The sequence below is a fragment of the Penicillium taxi genome, assembly GCF_028828555.1.
Source record: "Penicillium taxi strain IBT 34144 chromosome Unknown utg000004l_segment0_segment0, whole genome shotgun sequence".
In the NCBI taxonomy this organism is placed as follows: domain Eukaryota; kingdom Fungi; phylum Ascomycota; class Eurotiomycetes; order Eurotiales; family Aspergillaceae; genus Penicillium; species Penicillium taxi.
Window position 1 is genome coordinate 1181187 of NW_026643206.1, and position 25894 is coordinate 1207080.

At 47.2% G+C, this 25894-nt stretch overlaps 11 protein-coding genes across 11 annotated transcripts; 5 read left to right on the forward strand and 6 right to left on the reverse strand.

Annotated features, from left to right (window-relative positions):
- Positions 1-144: 144 nt before the first annotated feature.
- Positions 145-2108, reverse strand: N7495_005358 (bifunctional C97 family peptidase/thioredoxin family protein; the record flags this gene model as incomplete). Its single annotated transcript, XM_057208009.1, has 5 exons — positions 145-1353; positions 1378-1650; positions 1701-1922; positions 1999-2013; positions 2073-2108. 5 exons carry the CDS (start codon positions 2106-2108, stop codon positions 145-147), a joined length of 1755 nt encoding a protein of 584 aa, XP_057061783.1.
- Positions 2109-2643: 535 nt separating this feature from the next.
- On the forward strand, positions 2644-3338 carry N7495_005359 (EF-hand superfamily Ca2+-modulated protein; the record flags this gene model as incomplete). The annotated part of the gene is made up of 3 exons (XM_057208010.1): positions 2644-2646; positions 2705-2910; positions 2975-3338. 3 exons carry the CDS (start codon positions 2644-2646, stop codon positions 3336-3338), a joined length of 573 nt encoding a protein of 190 aa, XP_057061784.1.
- Positions 3339-3840: 502 nt separating this feature from the next.
- Positions 3841-5776, reverse strand: N7495_005360 (putative RNA annealing protein Yra1; the record flags this gene model as incomplete). The annotated part of the gene is made up of 6 exons (XM_057208011.1): positions 3841-3843; positions 3899-4169; positions 4223-4299; positions 4353-4517; positions 5479-5508; positions 5561-5776. 6 exons carry the CDS (start codon positions 5774-5776, stop codon positions 3841-3843), a joined length of 762 nt encoding a protein of 253 aa, XP_057061785.1.
- A 695-nt stretch (positions 5777-6471) lies between these two features.
- On the reverse strand, positions 6472-7220 carry N7495_005361 (ESCRT-III subunit protein VPS24; the record flags this gene model as incomplete). Its single annotated transcript, XM_057208012.1, has 2 exons — positions 6472-7107; positions 7173-7220. 2 exons carry the CDS (start codon positions 7218-7220, stop codon positions 6472-6474), a joined length of 684 nt encoding a protein of 227 aa, XP_057061786.1.
- A 539-nt stretch (positions 7221-7759) lies between these two features.
- wos2 (Hsp90 cochaperone SBA1) lies at positions 7760-8700 on the forward strand (the record flags this gene model as incomplete). Its single annotated transcript, XM_057208013.1, has 4 exons — positions 7760-7775; positions 7941-8266; positions 8330-8581; positions 8641-8700. The coding sequence occupies 4 exons, from the start codon at positions 7760-7762 to the stop codon at positions 8698-8700; spliced, it is 654 nt and encodes a 217-aa protein (XP_057061787.1).
- A 743-nt stretch (positions 8701-9443) lies between these two features.
- N7495_005363 (translation machinery-associated protein TMA46) lies at positions 9444-10711 on the forward strand (the record flags this gene model as incomplete). Its single annotated transcript, XM_057208014.1, has 4 exons — positions 9444-9500; positions 9561-9578; positions 9668-10212; positions 10276-10711. 4 exons carry the CDS (start codon positions 9444-9446, stop codon positions 10709-10711), a joined length of 1056 nt encoding a protein of 351 aa, XP_057061788.1.
- Positions 10712-11431: 720 nt separating this feature from the next.
- On the reverse strand, positions 11432-12633 carry N7495_005364 (FAD-dependent oxidoreductase; the record flags this gene model as incomplete). Its single annotated transcript, XM_057208015.1, has 3 exons — positions 11432-11862; positions 11935-12521; positions 12602-12633. The coding sequence occupies 3 exons, from the start codon at positions 12631-12633 to the stop codon at positions 11432-11434; spliced, it is 1050 nt and encodes a 349-aa protein (XP_057061789.1).
- Positions 12634-15072: 2439 nt separating this feature from the next.
- On the forward strand, positions 15073-20047 carry N7495_005365 (WD40 repeat domain-containing protein; the record flags this gene model as incomplete). Its single annotated transcript, XM_057208016.1, has 4 exons — positions 15073-15403; positions 15468-15591; positions 15656-15964; positions 16042-20047. 4 exons carry the CDS (start codon positions 15073-15075, stop codon positions 20045-20047), a joined length of 4770 nt encoding a protein of 1589 aa, XP_057061790.1.
- A 517-nt stretch (positions 20048-20564) lies between these two features.
- Positions 20565-21809, reverse strand: N7495_005366 (putative endo-1,3(4)-beta-glucanase; the record flags this gene model as incomplete). The annotated part of the gene is made up of 1 exon (XM_057208017.1): positions 20565-21809. One exon carries the CDS (start codon positions 21807-21809, stop codon positions 20565-20567), a length of 1245 nt encoding a protein of 414 aa, XP_057061791.1.
- A 1214-nt stretch (positions 21810-23023) lies between these two features.
- N7495_005367 (oxidoreductase, short chain dehydrogenase/reductase family) lies at positions 23024-23983 on the reverse strand (the record flags this gene model as incomplete). The annotated part of the gene is made up of 4 exons (XM_057208018.1): positions 23024-23113; positions 23172-23472; positions 23584-23879; positions 23936-23983. The coding sequence occupies 4 exons, from the start codon at positions 23981-23983 to the stop codon at positions 23024-23026; spliced, it is 735 nt and encodes a 244-aa protein (XP_057061792.1).
- A 634-nt stretch (positions 23984-24617) lies between these two features.
- Positions 24618-25894, forward strand: N7495_005368 (zinc finger HIT domain-containing protein; the record flags this gene model as incomplete). The annotated part of the gene is made up of 3 exons (XM_057208019.1): positions 24618-24661; positions 24719-25171; positions 25231-25894. 3 exons carry the CDS (start codon positions 24618-24620, stop codon positions 25892-25894), a joined length of 1161 nt encoding a protein of 386 aa, XP_057061793.1.

The following is a 25894-nucleotide window of genomic DNA, read 5'->3' on the forward strand; positions in this document are numbered from 1 at the left end:
ACTCGTTTCTTTGCCGTATGACGTCAAGTAGTAATAAGCGCCAAGAAGACCCCTAGGTCAACGACGGCATCTAATTTGGAACGTAGAATGGTTGATGCGAAGATAAAGTGCGAAAAGCGACCAAAATTCTAACAAATATGTAAATTACAACCCTTTGCCAAGCAGCTCTCGTCCAACCTCTTTCAACAAAGGTTCCTTCTGCAGAGCCTCAATTTGAAACTTGGCTGCGACAGTATCCACGACACCCATAGAACGACAGAGATCTACTAAACTTCCATCAAGCGGTGCTTCGTAGACAAACAGACCCAATGCAAACAAAAGTCCGTGCAAGGCTTCACAGCTCGCTTCTTCACTAGAAATAGCTTCGAGCAAAGAAGCCGTCAGCTCTATTTGATCCTCTTCAGTGATTATATCGGGCTTTCCATCGAAGCGGGCGTTGTGGTTGAATACTGCGAGATTGTATGCGAAGGAGGCTGCGACGACGCGAAGGCTGGTATGTGAGTCCAAGAGTGAATTGGTTGCGAGACGGAGAATAGTCTCTCTCAGGGGAGAAGTGGACTGGACAAATTGTTCGGGGAAGAGTGGAGTGCTAAAGAGGTTGCAAGCCAGTTGCATGGCGACGATGCGAAGATTATAAGGGCATGAAGAGAGGTCTTCTTGCGTCAGAGGTTCGAGGAGGGTGAGGAGGGTAGCGTGCCCTGTTTCCTCTGCGAAGTAGCCGCTTATGCGTGGATCCAGAGATAGTAGACGGACGAGATCAACGACTGCAAAGTGGCTACCACTCGGGAGGTTCGCATATGTTGATTGAAGAGCGGTAGCAAAGACATGGATATCTGGTACTCTGGTATTCACGATAGGACCTTTCCCGTCAGCTGTAGAGTGGCGGATATTGACATATCTAATGACTGGTGCAACGTCAGGGGCCTCTTTAAATTCTGCCGGCAATTTTTGTAAAAGCTTCTCCAATGGCGGGACCTTTTTGTACATGACATAATTAGTAATGAGCCGCTGTAGACTGGGAAGTCGCAGCTGTCGGTGAGGGTGAGCTGGATTGGCCATCTGAATAAGCATGCGCACGTTGCCTTGAAGCTGGGCAGGATTGGCACCGCTCCATTCGTCGAGTTTCTGCCCCTTTAGAAAAGTCATGAAAGTCGGCGTTGCGCGCACATTATATTTCATGCTTACATCGTACGCCTTGCCAATATCAACTTTGATGAGACTGGCTTGTTCACCAGCTTCTGCTGCAAGCTGATCATATGTGGGATAGACAACTTTGCAGGGCGGGCAGGTGGAAGAAGTGAAGAATATGACTGCACAAGAATTGGATGCTGCGGCCAACTCGCTTTCGAGTTGCTGCAAGCTGCTGATATTTCAGACGGTACCTAGGACCGGGCCAGTTGAGGGTTCTGTTGCAGTGGCGGGTCTTGATGTTTGTGGTTGAGCACTCGGGCCGGGGATGCGACCTGTACCATCCCCTTGCGTAACGCCACGCAGAGCCGCCTCAATCTGAGGCTTCATCATTTGCCCAAATGGAGTTTGCAGGAATGTTTGAGGCAGATTTCGGATATGATCCGGAATGCTCTTGCCAACCAGGAACATAGCTAGGTCTTGGGAGAAATTGTTGCAGTTGTGGAGAAACAGGTCATAGGACTATGCTTTGTTTAGCTTGATATGCATAGCAAGGCTTCGCGTTAACAAACCTCGGGCGTGTAGATCTCAGCTAGAGAGCCTAGGTACTCTTCAACCACATCTCTTGGAAGCTCTGTCTGACCCAGTGCTTCGATCTCCATTGGCTGCCCATGATGGGTACTACCAGGGGTGGCGGTCTGAATACCTTGGCCAAAGAAATACTCAATGCCGAACACAACAATGGAGGTGTGGTAGATGGCATCTATTTGTGTTCCTGTCAGGGAAGCAGAGTACTGATAGCAGTGAGACCTTGTAAGCTATGGGTTCTAGGTACTGAAATGAGACTGCGGCCCATAAGACCAGACGTACCAGGCGCGCAAGACCCTGTTATATCATTAGCACTGGAAAATAAAATTGTCAAATATGAAGAGGCGTTTGACTACCTTGGAGAGGTCATAAACATAAAGCTGGACATCCATTGTTGTTGGATTTGAGTATTCAAAGGAGGTCCTTATCAAATTGATATACGATTCACGCTCAAGGCACCGATCGGATCACGTCAGCACTTGGAGTTCGGAACCCTTCTATCAATTTCCAAGGGCGAATAGTTGGACAAGGAAAATAAAAATGCCAATGAGATGAAGATGCGAGAAACGAAAGAGTTCTCGGTATTCTAAGGTGAGGAAAAAAGCAGTGGCTGACTGTTATTAAGGTATGCATTCGTACACAAAGAACAGTTGTAGAAAGCTCTGGACTCGAATATCTCAAGATCTCTATAGTGGCATCAAGCCCTACCAACAGTTGAACAGTACAGTTGTATACTATCTTAAGTATGCCAGTGGAGTCAATTCTCATTTCACTAAGTATCTTGAAAGCAGGTGTTTACCCCGAGGGTAGGATGAGCTGAACCAATCAACGTTAACCCAAACTCCCCACTTCTACATCATCGCAATCGAGATCTTTCTTCCCCCTCAAGACCGCACTGTGCAGCAAAATACAGTCTACACCTCCAGAATGGTAAGCCATCTCGATAGAAGTCACATTCTTTCCACATCTAAACCCATTTTGATTACAGGCTTCCAGGAAACGCAAAGCTCCCAGCAACCAGCCCGGAGGAGGCAAGCGCGCGTCCCGCTCCAAGCTCGCAAGAGACAATGACATCTCAACAAATGAAGAGAAGGAAATCAGCGAAGTCTTCGAAGACTACGCCATTCAAAACGAAGAATTCCCGGACGAGAAAGCCGGCATGATGCCCCGCCAAGACGTGCGCAGAGCGATGATGTATGGAGTTCATCTGACCATTATCTGAATAACAAGCCCTTTCTGATGAATATTTCTTCTGTAGTTCCCTTGGCGTGGGACCAGATAACTCAGAGCAACTGGCAGAGATCCTAGCAGCCATAGATCCCACACGTACTGGTTACGTCGCATATGGCCCATTCTTGTCAGTTGTCGCGGCAAAGCTACGATCGCGCTCCGATCACGCTATTGAAAGAGAGGTTATTGATGCCTATAAACTCTTCACGCGCGGCTTGGATGGTCCTATTAAGATGGGCCACTTGCGCAACCATGCGCGAAAGCTGAATATGGAGGAGGATGATGATTTGCTCAAATCTATGATCTTGGTGGCGAATGGAGGCGCCGGAGTAAATGAGGGCGTTACTCTAGAGCAATTTCATGATGTGATGCAGCGCGCTGGTTTATTCTAACTTTTATAGGGACTCTATTGTATTTGGGTTATTTCCAACGGCTGGATTTGGCGTTTGGCGGAATATGGGCTATACCCCAGTCTAGAATTTGATATCCATTTCCACTTCTGTTTCTCTCACACTCTTTATGTATAATCGCCATCTAAAGTCCAACTTTCTTTAATCACTATACGGAGTACAAAATTGGATATAATTCTCGCAGCATTTGTCGAGATCGGTTTTACGTGAAGCAGAGCAAAATCAAAGCCCATTTCAATATCATTGGTTGAGCGTAGATAGACCATCCTTCATCCCATTCACTTGTAGCAGCCATTGGATTAAGTGAAATCTGAAGAGAAAAAAAAATAAAAAGGAAAAAAAGAGAAGAAAGCCCGAATACCCTCAACCAAAGGTAAAAAGTGGAGAGACAGTAAAAGAGAAGAAAAGATTCGCGCATCAACTTCCCAGCAAAGAATACCTGTAGCATTCAGGAAAGATCAAAAAGAAACCAAGAGCGACTCGATTACTGTTGGAGTATTAGTTGATAAGTCAAGAAGAGGGATATCATGGTTAGAACGTACAGAAATCTCGCCCATGCCAAGGTCCTCGTCAACAGTGGCCTGGGGGATAGCACCGTTGGTGGGAGCGTTGCCCTGGGTGCCATTGTCGCCGGCAAAGTAGTCAACCATCTCAGCATCAAGCTCCGAAATAGTCTTGGGCTTGCCACGGCCAGCGTTGCGGCCAGCGGGCTTGGCTTGGCGGTCACGGCCTCCGCGCTCGGCTCGGGGGGCACGAGTACGAGTGTTGGTGGCGGACTTCGCGGCAGTCGCAGGCTTGGGCTTCGACTTCTGACTGGTAAGGAATTAGTATAAATATTCCGAATAGTGAAATTCGGGACCACTTACGCAACGCGCTCGGTGAGAGAACGGGGAGGGGGAGCGGGAGCGGCGGGGGCGTGGGAGGCATCGTAGACGACCTCGATCTGGCATAGTTGTTAGTGAAGGCCTTCATATGGAGAGACCGGTCTTTATGTACCTTGATGGGGCGACCATCGACCAGGATGCCATTGAGTTCCTTAACGGCCTTAGATGCGATGTCAGGCTTGCCGAAAATGATCTGAGCATTTCCACGGCTGGTGCCGTTCTGATTGTAGGTGAGCATCACTTTCTTGACGGGACCTGCAGACTTCGAGAAGTATTCCTATAGCGTAGAGACCATCAGTATTTTCGTCTGATAGTTTCAGTTGCATGAGATCGATCGGTAAAAAAAAGATGGGCGACATCCAAAACGGGGCCGATAATCGAAATCCACGGCAGAAGAGCATCAGCGAGCACAAATCGGCATTCCACCAACTAAACCCAACCCATATTCACGAAGCCCAGTTTCCAACAATATACTAAGCCAATTCCCTCAGCGCTTATCAGAGCACTCGCTCAAATGAACATCCAACCAGTAAATAAAAAGCGCAAATCCACCCAATGATCTATCAATTGAGCGCGTCAAGTCCTCAAACGAAAGGCTCATGCCTTCACGAGCCGGTAGTCAACGCAAACCTACGCCCACTGCGTTGAAACTGGAAGGAAAGTCTTGTCTCGTGTGTTCTCATGATCGCTCCCTCTTCGATAGACCTGGTAACCAGATAAGATGTAGGATGAAGATCTCACTGAGACAGGATTCACCCCGTAAACAGTGGGGATCTCTCGATAGTTGCTTATAAATAAATCTGAGTTTGTCAAACCAATCTCCACTATTTTGCTGATGCGCTCGCTGATGCCCCTGAAGATCTCGCAGGATGCGCTAGGAAGAGAGTGAGAGGTGGGTGGGATTTCGAAGCGGTCAGAATGGGATCATTGATCTCCGATTCGTGGCATAGTACTCAAGAGGCCCAGTGCAGGTGGATCGCCTTTGTATAGGCATCGACACGGGCACCGAACAAATTGAATCGTACTGCGACATAGCTCAACTTCTTGCTTTGCAAAGACGCCACGAAATAGTTTGCGAAAGCCATGGAAGGAGAAATCTGTCTGTGCCTGACCCTGACCGAATACCGCCATGAGTGGCATGAGGAATGTGCACGTGAAAACTTGTTGGATTCGTTTACGGCCCGAAAGTCGAAGGAATGTCGATAAAATCCAATGCGCAGAGACTCAAATCAACATACCTTGATATTGGCCTCGGTGACGTCGGAAGGCTGTGAAAGTTAAGAGATGCACATTTGTAAGTAGGGTGAGATTAAAACATACCAGTCCGCTCACGATGATCTTGCTGGATGTCGCAGCAGGAGTAGCGTGATGAATCACCTTCGCGTTGGCCTTGGCACCACCCTTAGGGGTGACCGACTTCTTCACACCTCCAACAGAGGGCTTGGTGGCAGCACCGCGACGGTTGTTACGGCGACGGGCATTCTTCTGGCGGTTGCCGACTAGGTCATCAAGAGACTTGTCAAGGTTGGCAGACATTGTGAAAAGTGATTTGAAAAAAGATTGGCGAAAGAGTTGACGAGGGAAGAAGCAGGAGATCAAGGGAAGAAGGGAAGAAGTGGAGACTAAGTGAACACGCTGATGAAGCGAGATCAGGTAAGTCAAAGCGCGTTACGATCGCGCGTGCGTTGAGGGGTGAGATGGAAGATTAAGAGCCAACGTAGACGTAGGCGCAGATGTAGGAATACGTGACTATTGAAGATAAGAAAGGCGCAGAGGTGGTGTGGGGTAGCTTTCGTATGGGAGGTGGAAAGCGAGATGTTGAATGAGGTGAGAAACAACGGGGGAGGCGAAGTGATGAGGAGTCAGACGGCACTAAGCTATTTAGGGACATTGACTTCTATGCCTGAATTGGCCTGAGTTGGCCTGAATTTGCCCAATCCGCGCACGTTTTTCGCCTCCCCTTTGGGCTCACTTTTATGTAACTCAACTACAATTCGGAGTGTATTATCTGCATTTTTGGGATTTCATTAAGGCGAAATTAATAGAAATTCTTTCTTTCATGTAGGCCCAGCCTGCGAACAAAAATTGTTGAATTCCTCTCAAACTCCTTTCAAAATAATAACAATCGAAGTTAAAGGTGGCAGTGTCGTGACGGGGTAGTGAGGTAGTGAGATAGTGAGATTGGGCGCACACTGGTAAAAAATGGAAACACTGAAATATTAAAGGATGTATCAACTTTTCAAAGCTTCTAGCCGGTCCCGCATTTGTTCGAGAGTTGCTTCCTGTTCCTCGAACATAGGTTCGGTCTCAGCAGGTTCTTCCACTGGAGACTCGGGCTTCTCGGGTGCCTGAGCAAGCTTTCCTTTCAAGATCTCTTGTAGAATCTTCTCTACCTCCTCATCTGCTTCCTCTTCCTCATCTTCTAGCAGTTCATTGTCTGGGATAGCATCGCTCACTATCTCTTCAATGATGCCTGCCCTGACCAACTCCGTTGATAGCTGGAACATTGTAGAGGATAACTCTGGAAGTCGAACCAATGTATTCACGTCTTTCATGATCCCCGTAGACTTCTGTAGACTACCTTGGATCTTGCGTACCGAAAAGGCTTCATCCACTTGCATGCCCACACTCTGTAGTTGGGCCCGACTAGTATTCAGGCGAGTTGTCTGTCTTCGAATCCGCACTAGTTCTCGGGCAAAGATCTTAGTTTCACTGATCGCCTGTTTGGCCTGGGACGGATTGCGTTGTGCTCGTTTTGAAGCATTGATTATATGTTGTCGGGTTTTGCTATCAAGGACTTTGAGCTGGGCAATGTCACGATCAAGTTGTCGGGTGTTGCCACGAATGAGAGCTTTGCATTTTCTCATCTAGTGGTATCAGTCAGTTCCACAGGCCAAATGTGATGTGATCAAAGGCAATTGGATGTACTTACCTGGACTTGGGGGTCTGGCCCGAAGAAAACAGCTTTGATTGTCTCCATGATTTGATGTATACTCTTTTCAATATTTGAGATCTGAGATTTGAGCAGATCGAGAGCCTTAAAATACACTGGTGGTTGTGGATGAGTAGCAAAGCCGTCAAGTGTGTTCAACGTAGTGAGCTGCTTGAAGTGGATAGATACTTCAAGTTCATTCCCTTTCAATTGTAATTAAAGATAGATTGTATCTGATCCCAGGAACAGGCAGTAAGCCTTTCGCCAGAATTCCTGAGTCACTTTCTTATCAGTAACAGTAACAGTACCGCTGGGCGCAGGAGGGGTTTAGGCTTAGTCAGACACATGACGTTCATGGGCAACCAAATGCAGAACTTGGTCGCCTCAGGCAAACAACAAAAACAAGCAAACAAGCCAAACTGCGGGCTTCCAGTACATTCTAGTAAGGAGAAAACGTACAGACGCTTTCCTGCTTCAAGCGCACCCTTCTCTTTACAACACTTATTCCCAACTTTCATCTCTTATTACATACTTTTCCTCATTATATTATTCTCACTTTACCATCCACAACTCTCATATCCATCAGAATGACCACTCCCGAAGGTAGGTTGTGACAAGCTCTCGATTTCCCCGCTCCAACTACTCGGATCTGCACCTTTCTCATTCCAGTTTGATTCCATTCGGGTCCCTGCTGAATGGTGTTTGCTCTAGACCAATTACCAGTTAAGATTCCTAGTAATGAATTTGGCTAATTAAGACACTTAACAGTTACCTGGGCTCAGCGCTCCTCTGACACCGAGCCCGAGCGCAACTACCTCTACGTAAGCATCAAGACCGTCGATGTTCCTAAGGAGAACGCCAAGCTCGAAATTACCGATGGAAATGTCTCTTTCACTGGCACATCCCGCAAGGGTGTCTCATACGCTGTCTCCCTGGACCTCTACTCCGAGATCGATCCTGAGAACAGCAAAGTGAACCACACTGATCGCGACGTTGAGTTGGTCCTGCGCAAGAAGAAGCTGACTGTGGAGTTCTGGCCTCGTTTGCTGAAGGAGGCCAAGAAGTACCACTTCTTGAAGACTGACTTTGACAAGGTATGAGTTCATCGACCAACGGGGAAAGTTTGTGAAGCGTGCGGCCGGCTAACTAGACATTAGTGGGTTGATGAGGATGAGCAGGATGAGGAGAATGCCGACGACTACGCCAACAACGTTGGTGACTTCGGTGGTCAAGACCCCATGGGCGGCGCTGGCGGTCCTGGTGGCCTGGGCAACATTGACTTCTCCAAGCTTGGCGGCATGGGAGGTGGTGCCGGCGATATGCCTGATCTGAGCGCTCTCATGGGCGGTATGGGAGGTGCTGGTCTACCCAACTTCGGAGGTGCTGAGGGTGAAGAGGCCGATGAAGATGTAAGTCTGAAAAACTGGTTTTGCTTTTCTGTTCTAGCTGAAACTAATATTCTATTCAGGATGAGCTTCCCGAGCTTGAGGAGAACACCCCCTCTTCCAAGATTCAAGAGCTCTCTTAATTGATCCCTTCATCTTTGAATTCATGACGACGAACGAAAAATAAGCATGCTATACAGCATACTTGGGATGCAAACTATTTTTTCGATTGCTTGAGATTTCCTACTTTCTACTCGGAGATCAATTCCCAATGAAATAAACAGTGGCATTGAGCCCTGCTTCATCGTTTCCTTTTTGTAAAAACCAGTACTCTAAATCCCATCGGAACAAGATGATCTAATAAAAAATGGGCTGGAAGGTCGAAATGCAATATTCACCCATTCATAGTATTTGTGTGTGAGGAGCCGAGAGCTGAGAGCCCGATGACGCAAATGGCCCGATCTACCGCACTTCACAGTCTGTTGAAGTGAAGAGTATTATGAGCTATGTAAAGTAAAGCTAAGATGTTTAATTTATTTTTCATAATTTCTGATGTAAGTCTACTACTCTGTTGTATCATGTAAACATCGTTGTAGACAAAGTCAAGTTATACTCGAAGGGCCCGACCTGTCATTGGTCAGTTAAAGACTCTGCCCGCCACACTCACCCCTCGCAATTTGTGGAGGACTTTCAACTTTCATCGGCCTTACTTCTCTACTTCAACCTTACCATACTCTCCATCTAACTCTTAAGGCTCTTCCTGTCTTTATTTCAAGTTTCATCAGCGTTCATTGCGTTTCTACCAGTGACTCGGAGATCGAGCGCATCTGTCACATTTTTACACTCTCTGAACCTGTCAACGTAACCACCTCACAAACTCGTCACCATGCCGCCCAAGAAGGCCGATGCGCCTAAGAAGAAGAAGGCCACTGTCGATGACAAGGTATGGAAGATCTGAAGTCTTCTTTTTACAGGAAATTGTGGCTGACCCTTCATTCTTTAGACTTTTGGCATGAAAAATGTATGTTCGAAACAGAAAAATTCCCCGCTCGCCCATTCATGCGCCAAGATCACCGCTGCGAACACAACAATAACTAACAGACCCAATAGAAAAAAGGAGGTGCCGTCAAGAAACAGATTCAGCAATTGCAAACGCAAGCCTTGTCCAACAAACCTCTCGATGCTAAGAAGAAAGAAGCTGAGAGGGTCAAACGCGAAGCCGAGAAGAAGGCGGCCGAGGACGCAAAGAGAGAGACAGCAGATCTCTTCAAGCCCGTGCAAGTCCAGAAAGTGCCTTTTGGTGTTGACCCAAAGACTGTTCTTTGTGTCTTCCACAAGAAGGGTGGTTGTGAAAAGGGCCGCAAGTGCAAGTTCAGCCACGACCTGAATATCGAGCGCAAGGCTGCTAAGAAGGATCTGTACACCGACTCTCGCGAGGTCGACAAGGATGAAGAGAAGAAGGCCGATACCATTGACACCTGGGACGAGGAGAAGCTGCGCAGTGTGGTTCTCAGCAAGCACGGTAACCCGCAGACGACCACTGACAAGGTCTGCAAATACTTTATCGATGCCGTGGAGAACCAGAAGTACGGATGGTTTTGGACCTGTCCTAACGGAGGCAACAAGTGCATGTACAAGCATAGCTTGCCACCAGGGTACGTTGAAATACTTAGGGCTTTCTCCGTTTTCAGACACAGCATGCTAATCTTTGTGACTAGATTCATTCTCAAGACCAAGGAGCAGAAGGCAGCTGAGAAGGCCTTGATGGATAAGTCACCACTGGCTACCTTGACTCTGGAAGATTGGCTCGAAACGGAGCGCACAAAGCTCACTGGCACCTTGACCCCGGTCACCGAGGAGTCATTCGCCAAATGGAAGAAAGAACGCTTGGATAAGAAGGCCGCTGAGATTGAAGCACAGAATGCCAAGGAGGCAACTGGTCGTTCGATGTTTGAGGCCGGCGACTGGCGTGACGAAGACAGTAGCGCAGAGGAATCAGATGGCGATGACGATGATACCTGGAACTTGGATGCCCTGCGCAATGAGACAGAGAAATTACGTGAGGAGAAGGAGGAGGAGCGTTTGGCCAAGATTAACGGTACCGAAGTCCCTTCATCAAACGACGCCGTGGTCGCACAGGAGGCTGCGGGCTGAGGCCGTTTATCTCCTCGCGAGACTAGTTTCGTGAGCCTTGGGGAAGCGGTCTTTCCCTACCGGGTCCGGGAAGCCGACCACATCAGTTCGGTTCTCAGGTCCGCTGGGGTCGGATCTTGATGACGAGTATCACTACAACCGCATGCTACTTGGCCCTTGCATCTCACAATGCACTGGAAGTTCGCTTTTGTATGACTTCGTTCTGCTGTCACCGAAGGCTCGGCCAGTCGCTATTCATGTACTCTCCGTGCAGGAAGTGTTGGATTATCTGGCATCTGCAGAGAGTAAGATGGCTGGTGGCTGGCAATGAGGGCCCAGGGTTTGACATCCTGTGTTTCTCCATGACTGATATATTGTTATGACAGTTTGCTTTGCTAGCAAAAAAAATTCGTTCAGTTTTAGTATTGCATGATTACAATGCCAATGATCCTCTAAATAGACATTATAGATGGCCGATGGCTTGAGCTGCAAAGAGCCTATTCCATAGACACTTTGAGATGCCAAACTGCACGATTGGAAGTAAGCTTGACCTTCCAAGTTAACTCGTCAATGTTCTGGGCAGGTGGGCTTGATGCAATGGTATTTGAGGTAAGCGTGAAGATAGTTCACCTGGCAAAGTTGGCCGTGGCCCTAGTTGAGATTGCTACCTATGTAGAATGCAGCCTCCAGACCTTGGAAGGCATACTCTAGAATCTCGAACACAGATACCTGTCCGTTACTTTACAATGCTGCTTTGGCACGCAACAGTCCACTCTCCAACATCAAGTCAACGGTATCTTCAGAAACACCTCGTGAGATTTCCCATCCACGCCCACCAGCACCGTATGCATGAACAACATATTTGCCATTGATTAGCTTCTCAACTTCAATACGCATGCCGCCTTCTCGCGCAGGTCGACGTCCTACTATGTCTCGAATAACATCAAATTGGCCATCACTCTCTGCGGTGAATGGGAACCACTTTGAAGCGATAGAAAGGAGAGTTTTTCTGGTGTCTAGAGACGGAGTATGGTCCCAGTTGTGCGGCTGCTTGGTGCCGCCGATGATCGTGCCACCATCAAGTGGTCGTGGAATACAGAACGACCAAGATCCGTCAGTGTTTTGACGGGTGATTGTCTCAGAGACAGGGTTACGAACGAGACAAGTTTGTCCTGTAAATGAACGACCATCATCTTTTTAGACCTTGAAGAACAAGTTCATCTTATGTTTGGGGAGTTACTTACCTCGGATGATAAAGGATTTCGGGTCCTCAAATCCAACACCCGAGCAATTGACCACTGTCTTGACGTTTGGTGCCAGAGTAAATGCCTCCCTCACATTAGTCAGAACATACTTCTCCACAGAGCCACCCTTCAGAATGAATTTTCGCAGCATGTACGCCAAGTAGACAGGAGTATTGACAACGTATGTCTTATACTGCACACCCCACTTCACGCCATCTGGGAAATCCTCAGTGGATAAGAACCGGAAGCCATCCAGATGAGAGTAAACATTTTTAACGCTTTGGGCATCTACGTATTCCGGCGGTGGTGCCTCGAGGTGCTCGATACCCTTGAGAAACTTGATTCCCGCAGCCGGCTCTTCATTAGCGACCTGCTTCATGTAGTCATAGGTTCGCTTGGCTTGACTGGCTTCTTGAAGCGTTTGTGGCGAAGTGCCCGGTACTGGACGATAATGGGCCCCAGCCCACGGGGATGCATAGTTGATGGAAGTATCAGACGGGAAGTCTCGGGCTACCACTATTATAGATTGGGCGGTGTTAAGATGTTGTTGAATGAGTAGTGCTGTCGAGAGGCCGATTACACCCGCTCTATGTATGCCGTCAGCTGGATGTCCTCCATACTACCTAGGTACATGGATAACCCCCGCAAGCTGGATCTTGCGACTCACCCAATCACGACAATAGTTTCGGGATGAGACATTTTTAGATCTCAATTGATCACGAGATTGAGAAGATATTATTGTCTTGTTTTATATCCTGGAAGATGAGTAGTTCTACTGCATCAATGCGTTGAGTCAAGATGGCTGTTATCTGGGTCCGACTTCGGATATTCCGCAGATCTATGGACCGAGAACGGTAAAAAACCAAGATAGTCCACGCTTAATAGCTAGTCAGGCCACTAAATTCTTGCGATCTGAGATCAGGTGATATGAACATGATGTGGCCGTGCGGTTGGAATGACTCAATGGGTTAGTCAAAGTGTGTTCTTAAGAGGTTGATATAACCAACCCTTAAAAAGTCAGGCTGGCTAATATTGGAGCCTTGTTGCCTGAAAAATATATAGCAACTACCTCATCGCTCCAGACTATTACTCTACTATTCTAACATCTCGTGTCTTCCTGCGCTATGAATTTCAAGATTGAAAGTATTGGTCAGGACCTCGGGAAGTTTTGCATCCGACTTGATCTCTTTACTCCGTACTCATCATTCCTCCTTTAGGCAAAATGTCCCTGATTTGATCACAACTTTGCATGACGCAAGATCCCGACCGCCATTCACGATCCATTCAATACTATTGAGAAATGCTCTGGGTGCCTGTCCCCGATACCATCACAAAGGCCCAAGCTCCAATAATAATACGTGCCCTGCTATATGCATGAAGCAAGACTCCAACTCAAGCACACTGTCACATCACATTGAAATGTTTAATCAGTCTCATATTGGAAATGTGGAAAGTGAAATTTCCATAATTTCAACCTCAATCTCAATATCGAAGATCGTCGTCTCAGAAACTAGCATGAAACTGCCGGGGAGGAACGGTTTTATCAACAATTCTCCGCAATGGTTTGTGATTTCTGATAGGTTATTCTGAAATCTCTCAACAAGGGTCTATGCCTTGTCCTAAGTTGTTCATTCTTGCCCATTCTTGATTTGAGATTGGTCAAGTACTTGTTACTGTAGGCGCCGAAGGACCGATTGTGATGAGATGTGATTGGCTGACTGAGGTGATGAAGTGTGCATCACCAACCACTGCACGGATCCCTTTAACTTCATCACATACTGTCTTACACAGCCCTGGAGCATGCAATTTACTACTATTCGACTTGATTACATTTCATATTCTGCTGTGTAACGGCTTCTTGCACAATTATCAGCCCTCTTCAGGACCTCGTGGGAGGGCTTAGGCTTGAGATATGGAGGCTTTCCATAACGTGTGATCCAAAGTCTTAGCTCCTCCAACGGCTGTCACTGTCTAGCTTTAAGAACTGGGGATCTATATGTGCCTTCGCGCAGTTTATTTTCTTGCATGATGACCCACACTTCTAGCCTTGACGATGCTTATGGTTTACAGAGTACGTTTGTGATTCAGAAGCCTCCTGCATCGGTCTAACCCCGTAAATACCTCCGCTGCTCATCTTTGAATGCTCGTTGGTGCAGTCCCACAGGACCAAAGCCACGCACCCAGCCACCAAAAAGGCTCGATCTCACCGTCCCGCTAATGAATGTGATGCCCTCACTTGTCTACGATCCTGGGACACGAGGTAGTGGGTGCTTTACCACTGAGACTGATTGCTGTATGGCCAGTTGTGAAATGAAGCGCTTGGTATTTCTACTCCGGATGTCAAACCCGATTGCTCAACGACTCGAGATTTTGATCGGCTACCGGCGCCCCTCTCTGCTTTTTCATTTTGTTATTGAAGACTATCCCCTGTCCTACGACTCCGTGAATGCTGCATTTCCCCCTTTAACCCCCGACTGTTGTGGAAACAGCGTGGCGTCGGCTTTTAACACAGTACATATATTGGGTACTATTCCGTGTGGTACCTATAGATAGTTTATTGCCTTTTCTCGGTGCACTGTCACAAAACTCAGGCCCCTTCACGCTAATCATTTGGGATGTGATGAACGTCGTGCTTGTAGTCATACTTCTTATCCCTGCTGCTTCCTGTATTGATATTCCCAACCCTGGTCGTCCCGCGTTTAACTACACCGTTCTCGCCTCGGTCGCATGTTACCTACAGCTCTATCTTCATTCTTATTAGTACCAGGATCACCAAGCTAGCCCGTTCTATTCCTTGTACTAGGTCTTTCACTAAATTTCCTCGGCGTTTCCTAATCTCCAAATGCCCGGCGCTACCATTGAACCTTTTTCAACTGCATTTGAACGGTGCCCAGGAGACTGATTAGTAACTTCTCCTAGTTAGGTCTGATCAGGTCAGTCCACTTTTCTTTGCTTTTTCTCCGTTTTTTTTCTGGGGAAATTTTTATATCCAGTCAACCCCGATTTTTGAGGGCTGTGGCTAATCCACTTCATCTTACCCCTCACGAGCATTGAGAAAAGATTGTCAAGGAAGGAATGGCTGAGTTTACATATAATAGGACTCGAAGGCCACATTCACAGTCTTCAGCCTTGAAATCAATGGCACCGCAAATAGAGGCGTCGGAGTCTCGATTCGAGCCTTGCGCCTCAACAGCATCGTTGTTCCTATACTCGCAAGGCTCGAATATTTTATGTCTCCATCACGATACATTGGCACTAGACCGTCGCTTTACCAGTCATCGCGAAAACATCAATTTTATATCGGTGGACAATGTGAGTGAGCGTGGTGCGGGAAGGCTGGTGGTGAGCTACGATGTGGGCCAAACTGCGATAATATGGGATATCTTCACTGGCGCCGAAGTTGCAAGGTTCGCATCCTTTGATAATTTGAGCGTCGCAGCGTGGATGCGCAATGGGAATCTCGCGTTTGGTACGAATTGGCTTTTGTGTATGAAAATTATTAGCCTGTGATTATTGACGACCTCTCTATACAGGCAACAGCAAAGGCGAAGTGATCCTTTTCGAGCCGTCTACTTCGGAGCATATCTCTGCGCGCACGATATTCGACCCTATTACTGCCCTGGCACCAGCTACGGATTGTCGCACGTATGCAATTGGGTATGTGTAACATCTCCATTTTTAGCCTTATATTGTGAGGTTAACAACTGACAACCTTTACTAGCTATCAGAATGGATCAATGTTGATAGCGAGCCTTACTCCTCAGTTTACAATCCTACACACATTGACAACCTCCCGCGGGCCGTCACCGATTATATCGCTCGCCTGGCATGCCTCGTCCTCGAAGCAAAAATCGGATATGTTGGCAACTCAATCTTCAAATGGCGACCTGAGAGTTTGGAGTGTGACGAAACCACCTGGGAAAGAGTCACCTCGAGTAATTCGAGTTCTGAAACGATCCGACTCGAGCTCTGCAGACCCAAAGTGGATGGCATGGTCAAAGAATGGAAAGATTGTACAATACTTGGAAGGGTAAGCTCCGCATATTTTGTTCACCAGTTCTGGTTCATGGAGCCAATGGCGCTGAAATTAAACCTCTATAATTATAGGGAGACATGGGCTTGGGATGTTCGAACGAAGCACGTTACCTACGATCCAATTCCGACAATAGACGGGATACGAGGACTAACAAACCATGGCCCTACGGCAACACTCTTCACCATTGGCCCCAATAACACAGTCCAGCAGTATGATGTGGACAACCCAGCAATGGTAGCAAATGTGCAACTTGTTCCGGTCAATACTAGATCTATGGCATCCGAGGATACACGATCACAGACAATATCTCCACCTCCACGACACCTACAAGATGCCCCGGATATTCGGGAAATGCCAGCAACAAGCCGTGTTCCTTTTGGATCCAATGGAGTGGATATTTCTAAGCAACAAAGAGCAAACCTAGCTAGCCCTGTCTCTTCCCGTAGCCGGACGGAGTCAGTAAGCTCCAAGGCATCATCTGGGAGGTACCAACCCGGTCCATTCTCCCCACCCAGCCGATCTGGTCAGAGCGGCACAACATTTTCTATGACATCAGATCGAGACACACCACAGCCATCAGCTTCATTTCAGAGCATATCGTCTGTCACAATGTCTTCGATGAAGAGCTCACGTGTCGGGTCTCGGTTGCGGAACGAGGTTCATCTGAGTCCCGCTGAGAGAAATGTTGTTGATCTCTTCCCATTTACTCGCGCGAGACTGAATGACGTGCCTTACAAATCTCAGCCCCCTATAAGCGAGAGTAGTTTAACCTCAGATGATCTGCGGCGTCAAATGTTAAGCGTGGTCTTTGGCTGGGAGGGAGAAGTTCGGGATCTGGTTAGAGATGAATTGAGTCGTCATGCATACGGAAGCCAAAGCGCTATCCTTTTGGCACAATGGCTTGGAGAAACAGACACAGAAAATATGGCAGCAATGTTGAATTCCGGTCCTGTAACGACGTTTGATTGGATGCTGATGGCTCTCAGCCAAATGAGTGGCCAGGCACAAACAAACAAGGTTGGACAGGCTTTTGTGCAAAAGTTGCTTGAGATCGGAGATATTCACACGGCTGCTTCTATTCTGCTTGGCCTTGGAGACACTAACGATGCTATCGAAGTTTATGTGTCTCGAAATCACTTTATGGAAGCCATCCTCATTACCTGCCTTTTGATGCCAACGGACTGGCTACGTCAATCCCACCTTGTTCGTCGATGGGGGGAGTATGTGGTGTGCCACGCTCAGCAACAGCTTGCTATTCGATGTTTCATGTGTACAGGTGTCGAGTCATCTGAACCATGGACATCCCCAGCAGCTCAACAGGCCACTTCCTTTGCGGAGGTAATTCGAGTAAAGTCACCCTTGACTTCACCTGACCCTGTACAGTCAAATGATGCTAATTCAATGAATCCTCCATCTCGCCCTAAATCAGCATCTAACCAGCGCTTACCTGGGAAAGCGCCTGCTCTCAAGCTTATCACATCTTTTGACGCTCACCCAAGTCAACGGTTCAAATTCCCTGGATTGAAATCAGACGACCGGACCCCTACTAATGCGCCTGGTGTCACCCCAATTGCAGAGTCTGCTGTGGTAGAGTCGGCATTGTCTCCTGGAGGTTTGGGGTCATGGAAGCACAACAACCTTCAAAGCCTTGGTCAAGCTATGACATCTCGAACTAATACCCCGGCTTTCAATCGCCGCCGCCTTCCTTCAATCGGAGAGACACCAGTGGATGTACATCCTCCTATGTTTTCCCGAAATCACTCTTACAACACTAGTGCTTATGAATCTACTTCGGAAAATGAATCGGCCAGTGGACTGGAGCAAAGTCAAGATGAACAAAGCGGAGATCTTAGTCTGTTGACTTTATCCTCTGCGAGATACAACCCAGATCAAGACTCTCTGAAGCCCAGTCCTCAAACTGCTTTACAAGAAACAGGAAAGTTCTCAACTATCAAGGGACTTCCCTCACCAGCGGCTGGCTTTTTTGAAGCATTGAAAGAGCACACTGATATAAGAAATGGATCTCGCATTCGGAAACCAGACGGTCTTCAGATTGACCTGGTACAAACAGAAGAATCCCACACAGACAATCACGATCGTTCAGATCTACTCCATAGTGCTAAGAGCACGACTTCAACCTTGAACAGTTACTCATCTGCGAAGAGTCCGAGTGTCAGTGGTAGAAGTATCGACCAATATATTAGCAGCTTGGAGGAGGCAAACTATCATGCGAATGCAAAGAAGTATCCTCGTGGTCGTGGACGGCGAAATACTGATGAAACGGCAAGCCAACGATCTCGCATGCAACAATCTCGTGAAGCATCCCAGGAAACCCGTGGACGAAATGAGTGGCGATATATTCAACCTGCCAAGCGGTCGCCTTCTTCCCCGGTTCCCATGTCACCCGAGGAGGTCGCTCGATACAACGTTTCGGACTTTGGCAAGCCTGATGAGCCACGGAAAAAATCACGCTCACGGGCTCGAAGCAGCAGCAAAATGAGAAAGCCGGGTTCACGAAGTAGGCAGCGATCGTCCAGTCGGAACACCGCAAATCGGGTTGGGGAAAGCTCAACGCGCGGAAGAAGCATTGATCGCCAGGGGTCTTCTGTTCGATCACCGTCATCACCTCTTCCAATGTATCTGCCAAGTCTATCGACAAATGGGCCCAGCCAACAATTAGATGAGGACCCCCTCAGACTTGTTACTGGAGACCGTCAGCGGCTTCGATCGCATCACCGAAGTGCTAGTCGGCGTCGAGCAGATAGGGATACTAGCTCCAAACGGGATATTTCCCCTCAGTCCAGTCATAAATTTTCCCAAGACGTTCCTGATGCTCGCATTGTGCCTGAAGTAAACACGACTTCTCAGTATGGGGGATTTGAACAGCTGAGCAGCAAGGTCTTTGGGCAAGAATACATTGTCATAAATACCAATACTCACAGCAGCCCCAATTCAATTACCATTGACGCTGGAGAGATAACATCGCCCACGACACCATTTGTCAGTCTCGCTGAGAAGAAGCGAAAAGAAATAGCTGCTGCTGAACTGGAAGCTCGCCGGCTTTCTCTTGCACGCAACCCTTCTGCACCAAATATCCCCTTCCCGGGTGAGCTACAATCTGCACGGTCCCCGATTGAAAGCCCTATTTCTTTCCATGGGAGTCCTTATTTCCAAAGGGCTCCGTCTCGAAACAACAAGAGCTCCTCAACCAAGGGGTCTTCCGAGTACCATAGCAGTTCAGACTCTAGCTCACCTCGATCTGGAGCCCCTCTCGGTCTCCCAGCAACACCAAGAGCGATGCGACACCCAAAATACGGAGGAAATGGATATGAAGAAGAGCGTCCTCCCTCTGTTCCAATTCTTCCTACCAATGGCTCTTCTGCTTTCCTAACCGGAGCTCGCTATAAAGCTAGCGCGGAGAGAATCGGACGGTCCATGTCTGTCCCCATGCCAGAAGATCAGCACCACAGGAACATAACAGTACCCTCCGACGTCCCCATGCATCCACACTTCAAGCCCCATCTCCCAAGAAGCCGCTCGGGTAGCCGAGCCCGTAATATGGGCCACCATCGTACCGGCTCCGGCGGCTACATATCAGGCACCTCACCCCAAGTCACAGTAAGCATCGAAGAGACGATCGAGCAAGCCATACGAGAACCTCCATCTACATCATACAACGAAGCAATTCCACCGCCGCCGCCACCACCACCACTTCTCCCAGAGCTGCAGCATCTCAACACACCTCCACCTCCACCCCCAATGATTTTCGATCCCATCTCGCCACGACAGTCGTCCGCCACTATCGACGTTGCCATTGAGAACGAGGATTTTGGCCGTTTGCTTCCTCGCGCTATGACCGCAGCCCCGGCAATAAACGGAGGTGATCCTCATCAGAATGCTAGCCGCCGCATTTCGTTTGACCATCGCCGCAACCGCAGCTCGAACGAGAGTTTCACGAATAAGCTGCGCAGCTTGACTCGCATGCGTAGCAATAGCCGAAGTGTTGAACCATGGACGCATCAAGAGGCTGAGCTGGCGCCGTATGAGAGTTTGCATTCTAGTCCGAACTATGTCTAGAACTAACCTTCTTCAGAGCTTGGCTTCTGATCTCTCTACCTTTATTTTCTGTTACCTTTTCCTATGTTCTTACGCTTAACCTCAATGATTGTTTTTTTTATGACCCAAATTCTGACTACCCCTCTTGCGCCATTTTAATATTATACCCTCCCTTACTGTTTCTTCTTTTCTATCACTTTTCCATACTGGAATCATCCCACACAAATTATCTTCCAATTCTTAGGTTGCATGTACGACCATCCCATAAGCTCAGTCCTTGTCTATCAATGTTTTCCATTACGTCGAAATTGCAGGCTCGCTTGTATATTCTTTTCTTTTCACTTCATTTGTCAACTTGACACTGTCCTAAGAGTCTTATACTACAGCTACATGCCTGCGAAGGCTAATAATGATGGTTTGATTGTTTTTAGGAACACCTCGAAAATTGGTATCAAAATAAAACATGCAGACATACTTTAAATTTCAGTAATAATAGATTATATGGTCCGTAGTAGGAAATAACACTCCAGGCCTACTTTCACCACTTCCGTTCAGATACATCTTTAGAAGCATTTCGCTCAGCTTCCATCATGCGGTCGAATTCCACCCGAGCCTGCTTCTTCTCCTGATCCCTCTCATAATTAAATCGAGCTTGGTTGGTAGCAGCCGCATTCTCTTCCTGGTCTGGGAGATTCTGGTCTGATTGGCTCCATGAGACGTTGGTCTGACGCTGTGCAGTGGGCTGTGAAGTAGGCCGGGAAGTTTGCTGTCGAATGCGGGCCCAGACACTTCCAGATGAATATTCATTGGAGTTTATGCCCCGGTATTCCTTAGCTGTTGGACTAGCGTCATTATCGCTACCACCCAAGAAAAAATCGGTTGCATCCGAGTCTGACTGAGAAGAGGGTCTAACGTCTATATGCTGCGGTACCGACTGCTGCTGATATACTGGGCTGGATGAGCTTGCTGTTTGAGAAGTATTGTAGGTCTCGTCAGGCATAGTCGCCGTTGGCGAGTTATCATATCCATCCTGACCCTGATCATAAGAAAAACCACGATCTAAGGCCTCTACCACTTTTTGTGCGAGAACTGGCTCACCATTAAGCCTCGCATGGATGACTTGCTGCGCAATATAGGAGCGTTTTCGAATTGCCTCTGAGGTCGTCATCGTTTTGCGTTCCTCAATGAATGCATCCTCAATCCATGCACCCAATCGGGAGTCCGCGACAATAGCATCGTGTGCATTAACTGAACCCCATATTAGAGATATAAGCGAACCTGTGAACGTCCAGAAGAACATATTGAAGCCAATTTTGGACATAAAGGTTCGGAAAGTAGGATCGACTCTGAACAGACTCGCAGATGAACGAAGGAACTGCATGGGTGTTTGGTCCGGATGGAAGAATATCGACTTGCGAATCTTTCTGTAGTTCCATGCGGTGCCGAGGAAGGCCGAGACTGGTATACCTATCTTCTTCTGGTAGAGTGAACGTGAGTCGATGGTGGTGAATGCGTCCAGTTCCTCCTGCGTTACGCAGCGATTCGTGACAATATAGAAATTTTCCACACGTTCCATGATTTGTTGTCCAACATAACGCTTCCAAGCCCATTTCCCAAAGAATGCAAGATAAAGCGTGATCGGATCGGGGTGGACAACCAGCTCTGGCTTGAAGTTTAACGGAAAGTACTTTGCGATGGCAGGGTTGTAAGCTCGAGGCCTAGTCGATTGAGTCGGGGCCGGACTAGTTGAACCATCCTGGGATGGAACATTGTCGAGAGCCATTATGGCAGAGTCGGGGTGCAAAAGCTCTGTGCAGGCGGAGCTTCCAAGGTCGGAAGCTTAACTGGAAGTTGACTTCCGAATCCCGCTGAATGTGCTGACTCATCAAGATATATGAAGTTGAAGAAGGATCAGCCACATTTAAAATATTGAAAAGGATATGAAGGACTTCAGGATTAGTTACGACCTGTGAATCTTGGCAAGACTCGACTGAATAGCTAGGGAGGTTAAGCTTATACCTGAAGGCAAGGAGATTACAGAATATGGCCAATAACCTTAGTCTATCAGAGTTACTTCTCCCCGATTATGAAAATAGATTCAACACTTAACTAGTTATGGATTAACTATTCGTAAGCGACTTAACGATTGACTGGTATGTGAATAGATCCCAACCAAGTCTCAAATTTGACAGAGTCCAAAAATGTAGGCCATCTTGGACTAACAGATAGGCCCACTTTGTATGGAGAAAACCCCGTGAACTGTCCATCACCATGTGTAAGACCATCTTGTTGAAAGATTTCTGGGTGCTTCCATCTATATTTCACTTATTGCTCCCTATTCAACATTGATGGGTACATGTAGAGGCAAATTTCAATTCAAAAAACTCTAGTGTTGAGAATTGATTATAAATATTCATAGGGTAAATCAAACATATATTTGAGGTATTGCGGGAAGCTTCCCGGGTCCCGGAACCAATTCCCGTGGGGACCTTCAAGCCCCGGATTTTATATTTGGGCAACAGCAGCTGAATTGTGCACTTTGTCCAATTTTCGAAATTTACCTATGAACTGATATCTCAGCTACACCAAGTATCAAGGTAAAGGACCTTTTCAAGGCTTCCAACCTCTTTGCTTTCACCTTCCTTTTCATTGCTCAATGCTTGCTGCTTTCCAAGGTTGTGGAGAATTTTATTGTAGATCATCTCCTCATTGTGAGCAAAAAACAAGAAAATTGGAAAAATACAGCAGATTACAAGGCCAAGATGTAGGAGGATACTACTATATGGATGAACTTATTGTTGGCTCTAGCTGTGATGCGACTTCAACCGGTGGTCATTTGGCAACTGTGACACCAACACCAGCACCACCTGCGAACTCGAAGTAAAGAGCTACTTGCGTATATAATTATTCTCTGAGCAGCGATAGTCATTTCGAAGAAAAATTCAATACTCCAAAAATGATACTCTTATTAGTTGTGCGCTATATATGGTCCGTAATTTACCACTTCTCAATATAAGGTCGCAAGTCTAACTCAAAAGCAAATGTGGTACGTGGCTGTGTATGCAAATACCAGTACGAATCCGCAATCTAGACAATCCATCAGCCTAAATCCAAAGAAAAGAAGGGGAGTCAGATCAAAACTTACAGCATCAGGACTTAGCTTCGCATCTTCATGCTCCAAAACCCATTGTTTGGTACGCGGGATGTCAATGATTCCATCGATAATGGCATGAGAAACATGGACACCTTGTGGTCCAAATTCACGCGCAAGTGACTGCGCAAGTGCCCGCAGAGCGAACTTCCCTGCGGCAAATGCTGCAAAGTTTGGCGAACCACGCACGCTCGCGGTGGCACCTGTAAAGATCAAGCTTGGTGGGTGAACGGATGACTCTCTGGCTTGAAGGAGAAGTGGGAGAGCTCGTTGAGCGAAGTAAAAGGCACCCTTTCTGTAGTCTAGTCAGTAAATCATATTATCTTTGCCTTATGCAAACAGTAACAATGGTAAGGATCCAAGCCCTCTAGGGTTGTGGAGTTCCGGACGGCAAAGATAGACGTACGCTTGAGAGTCTAGCGCTAATGCGAAATCGGTCTCCGTAAGTTCCAAGAACGGCTTTCTCACGAGACCGCCACCGGGATTAAAGATTGCAGCTGCGAGAGGAGAGCCTGGGAACTGTTTGGCAATCTGGTCAAAGGCAGAATTGACGCTGTTCTGGTCGGAAACGTCGGTACTAATGCCGATGGCTTGGCCGCCACTGGAGTTTATCTCCTCTACCACAGAAGTGTAATTCTCTGGATTGCGAGACAGGACAATAACGGAGTATTCTTTCCCGAAGCGTCTGGCAATTGAGGCACCCTGGATTTGACATCAGTTCACATTCAGGTACAGTGTAGAAGTGCTGCATAGCATACTGTTCCGGGGCCCACACCAGCAACGACGGCAAGTGTTTTGGGAGCCATAGTAATAAATTCGAAACTGCGAGGATAGATAATGTAGACGTGAAATAAGAAATTCAGATAGATCAATTAGCAATTAGCAATTGACTAGTAATATGCTTCCGAATCTATGATAGTAGAGGATGAACTCGAGTTAAATAATTAGTTCCGGACTTTCTTGTGAGACCGATGCTTAGAAATGCAACAGGGATTGATAATCATGCACATGGATGGTATCATCTTGGGGAAAGGAGACTGGTGCCCACCAGAGGCGATATTTTGATGAATATATCACCCGAGTGATTAAATTATCAAACCTTTCACTGTTTCGATGATACAATTTTAGGCGTTCAATAACTTAATCTTTTGTATAGTGCTTATTGATAGCCCTCACCAACCTTGGAAATAGTGCCTAGATTTCAATTAACCAGTTGGTTACAGTAGCCAAAAGCGGGAAATCAAAGACTTTAGATTTCTGGGAGATGAATAGTATGATAGCTCTATCAGGTTCTAACGTTGAAGCTTCTTAACCTACGAAGTTCATTTAGTGACGTGCGTTTCTGGCCTCAGGCCAAAATACAACCTTATCGACAAGAACTCAAATTTACTCAAATTTCCAAGGCTCCAAGTCGCAATCCAAGTCGCAATTCACGACAAGATGGAAAACTTAGACCCGTTACTTAGCGAGCTGTGCTCAATATGGTAAGCTCTAACTCAATTCATACATTGCTCTAATCTTACTCATGCCGACTTGAATAGCCATCTCAATCCTCCGAAATATCGCTGTCCGCGCTGCTTCATCCGCACCTGCTCTCTCCCCTGCACAAGGCGTCATAAACTTTGGTCTGAATGTTCAGGTGTTCGCGATCCGGCTGCTTTTGTCAGGCGCAATGACCTCGCGACAGAGTCTGCATTCGATCGCGATTTTAACTTCATTACAGGCATCGAGCGTTCGTTAGAAAGAGCCGGGAGAGATGCTGAGAATCGAGGCATCGACATTGAACGTGCAAGAAATATTGAACCAGACGAAATTAGCGAGGTTCCGGAAACACGAGTTCTGGGGGCTGGGAGCAAGAGGAAGCGCCCAGGCCAGGGTCTCATGAAAGGCGAAGCTAGTTTTTCGCGTGCCCTAGAAGCCGGCGCAGTGAGAGTTTTCAAGGCGCCAAATGGAATGACCAGAAATATCCAGAATAAATCACGGTGGAACTCGAAGTAAGTTGTTCATTGAAATGATATTGATTGGAATTGGGGTGCTGACTGCAATCTTCTAGGCAAAAATGCATCATATGGACAGTGGAATGGATCACCACAGACGGCCAAAAAAGCATTGGGTCTTGTTGGGAGAAACTCTCGATCGCTGATAATTATGACCGCGTTCCTCTACCTCAGCCACCAAAAAAAACCTTACCCAATTCAGAGCAAACAACGGACAAAAGCGAGGAGTCGGAAAGTGCTTCTACCGAATCAGTTTCAATACAAAATCCCACCACAACAACTATTGAGGCACCAGCAGACGACGTCAAAGAGACCACAGAAGCAGATACAAAAGAAAACAAGCCACTAGAACTTCCGATTACTCCACACCGTGGATTATACTTTTACCTTCATCGCCCACGCACTACAACGAAGGAGCCAGTTCTCATTCCCCTACCGCCATCAGCAACAATAGGGTCCGCTCTACGTGAGCGGACAGTTTTGGAATTTCCTACGATATATGCACTAGACCCTACAGAGACCGACATGTCACAGTTCCTTTTGGAGGAAGATTACTTACGAACTATTGGGCCCGAGGCTGAAGATAAATTTACCGATCCCGATGACGATAACGGCCATGAAACTCTGGATATTTCAGGATCAGCCGTTAACTTGCAAAATGTGGATGAAAACAAGATATTGGAAGTACTCAAGCAGGACCTTTTGAAGCCAGCGGTCTAG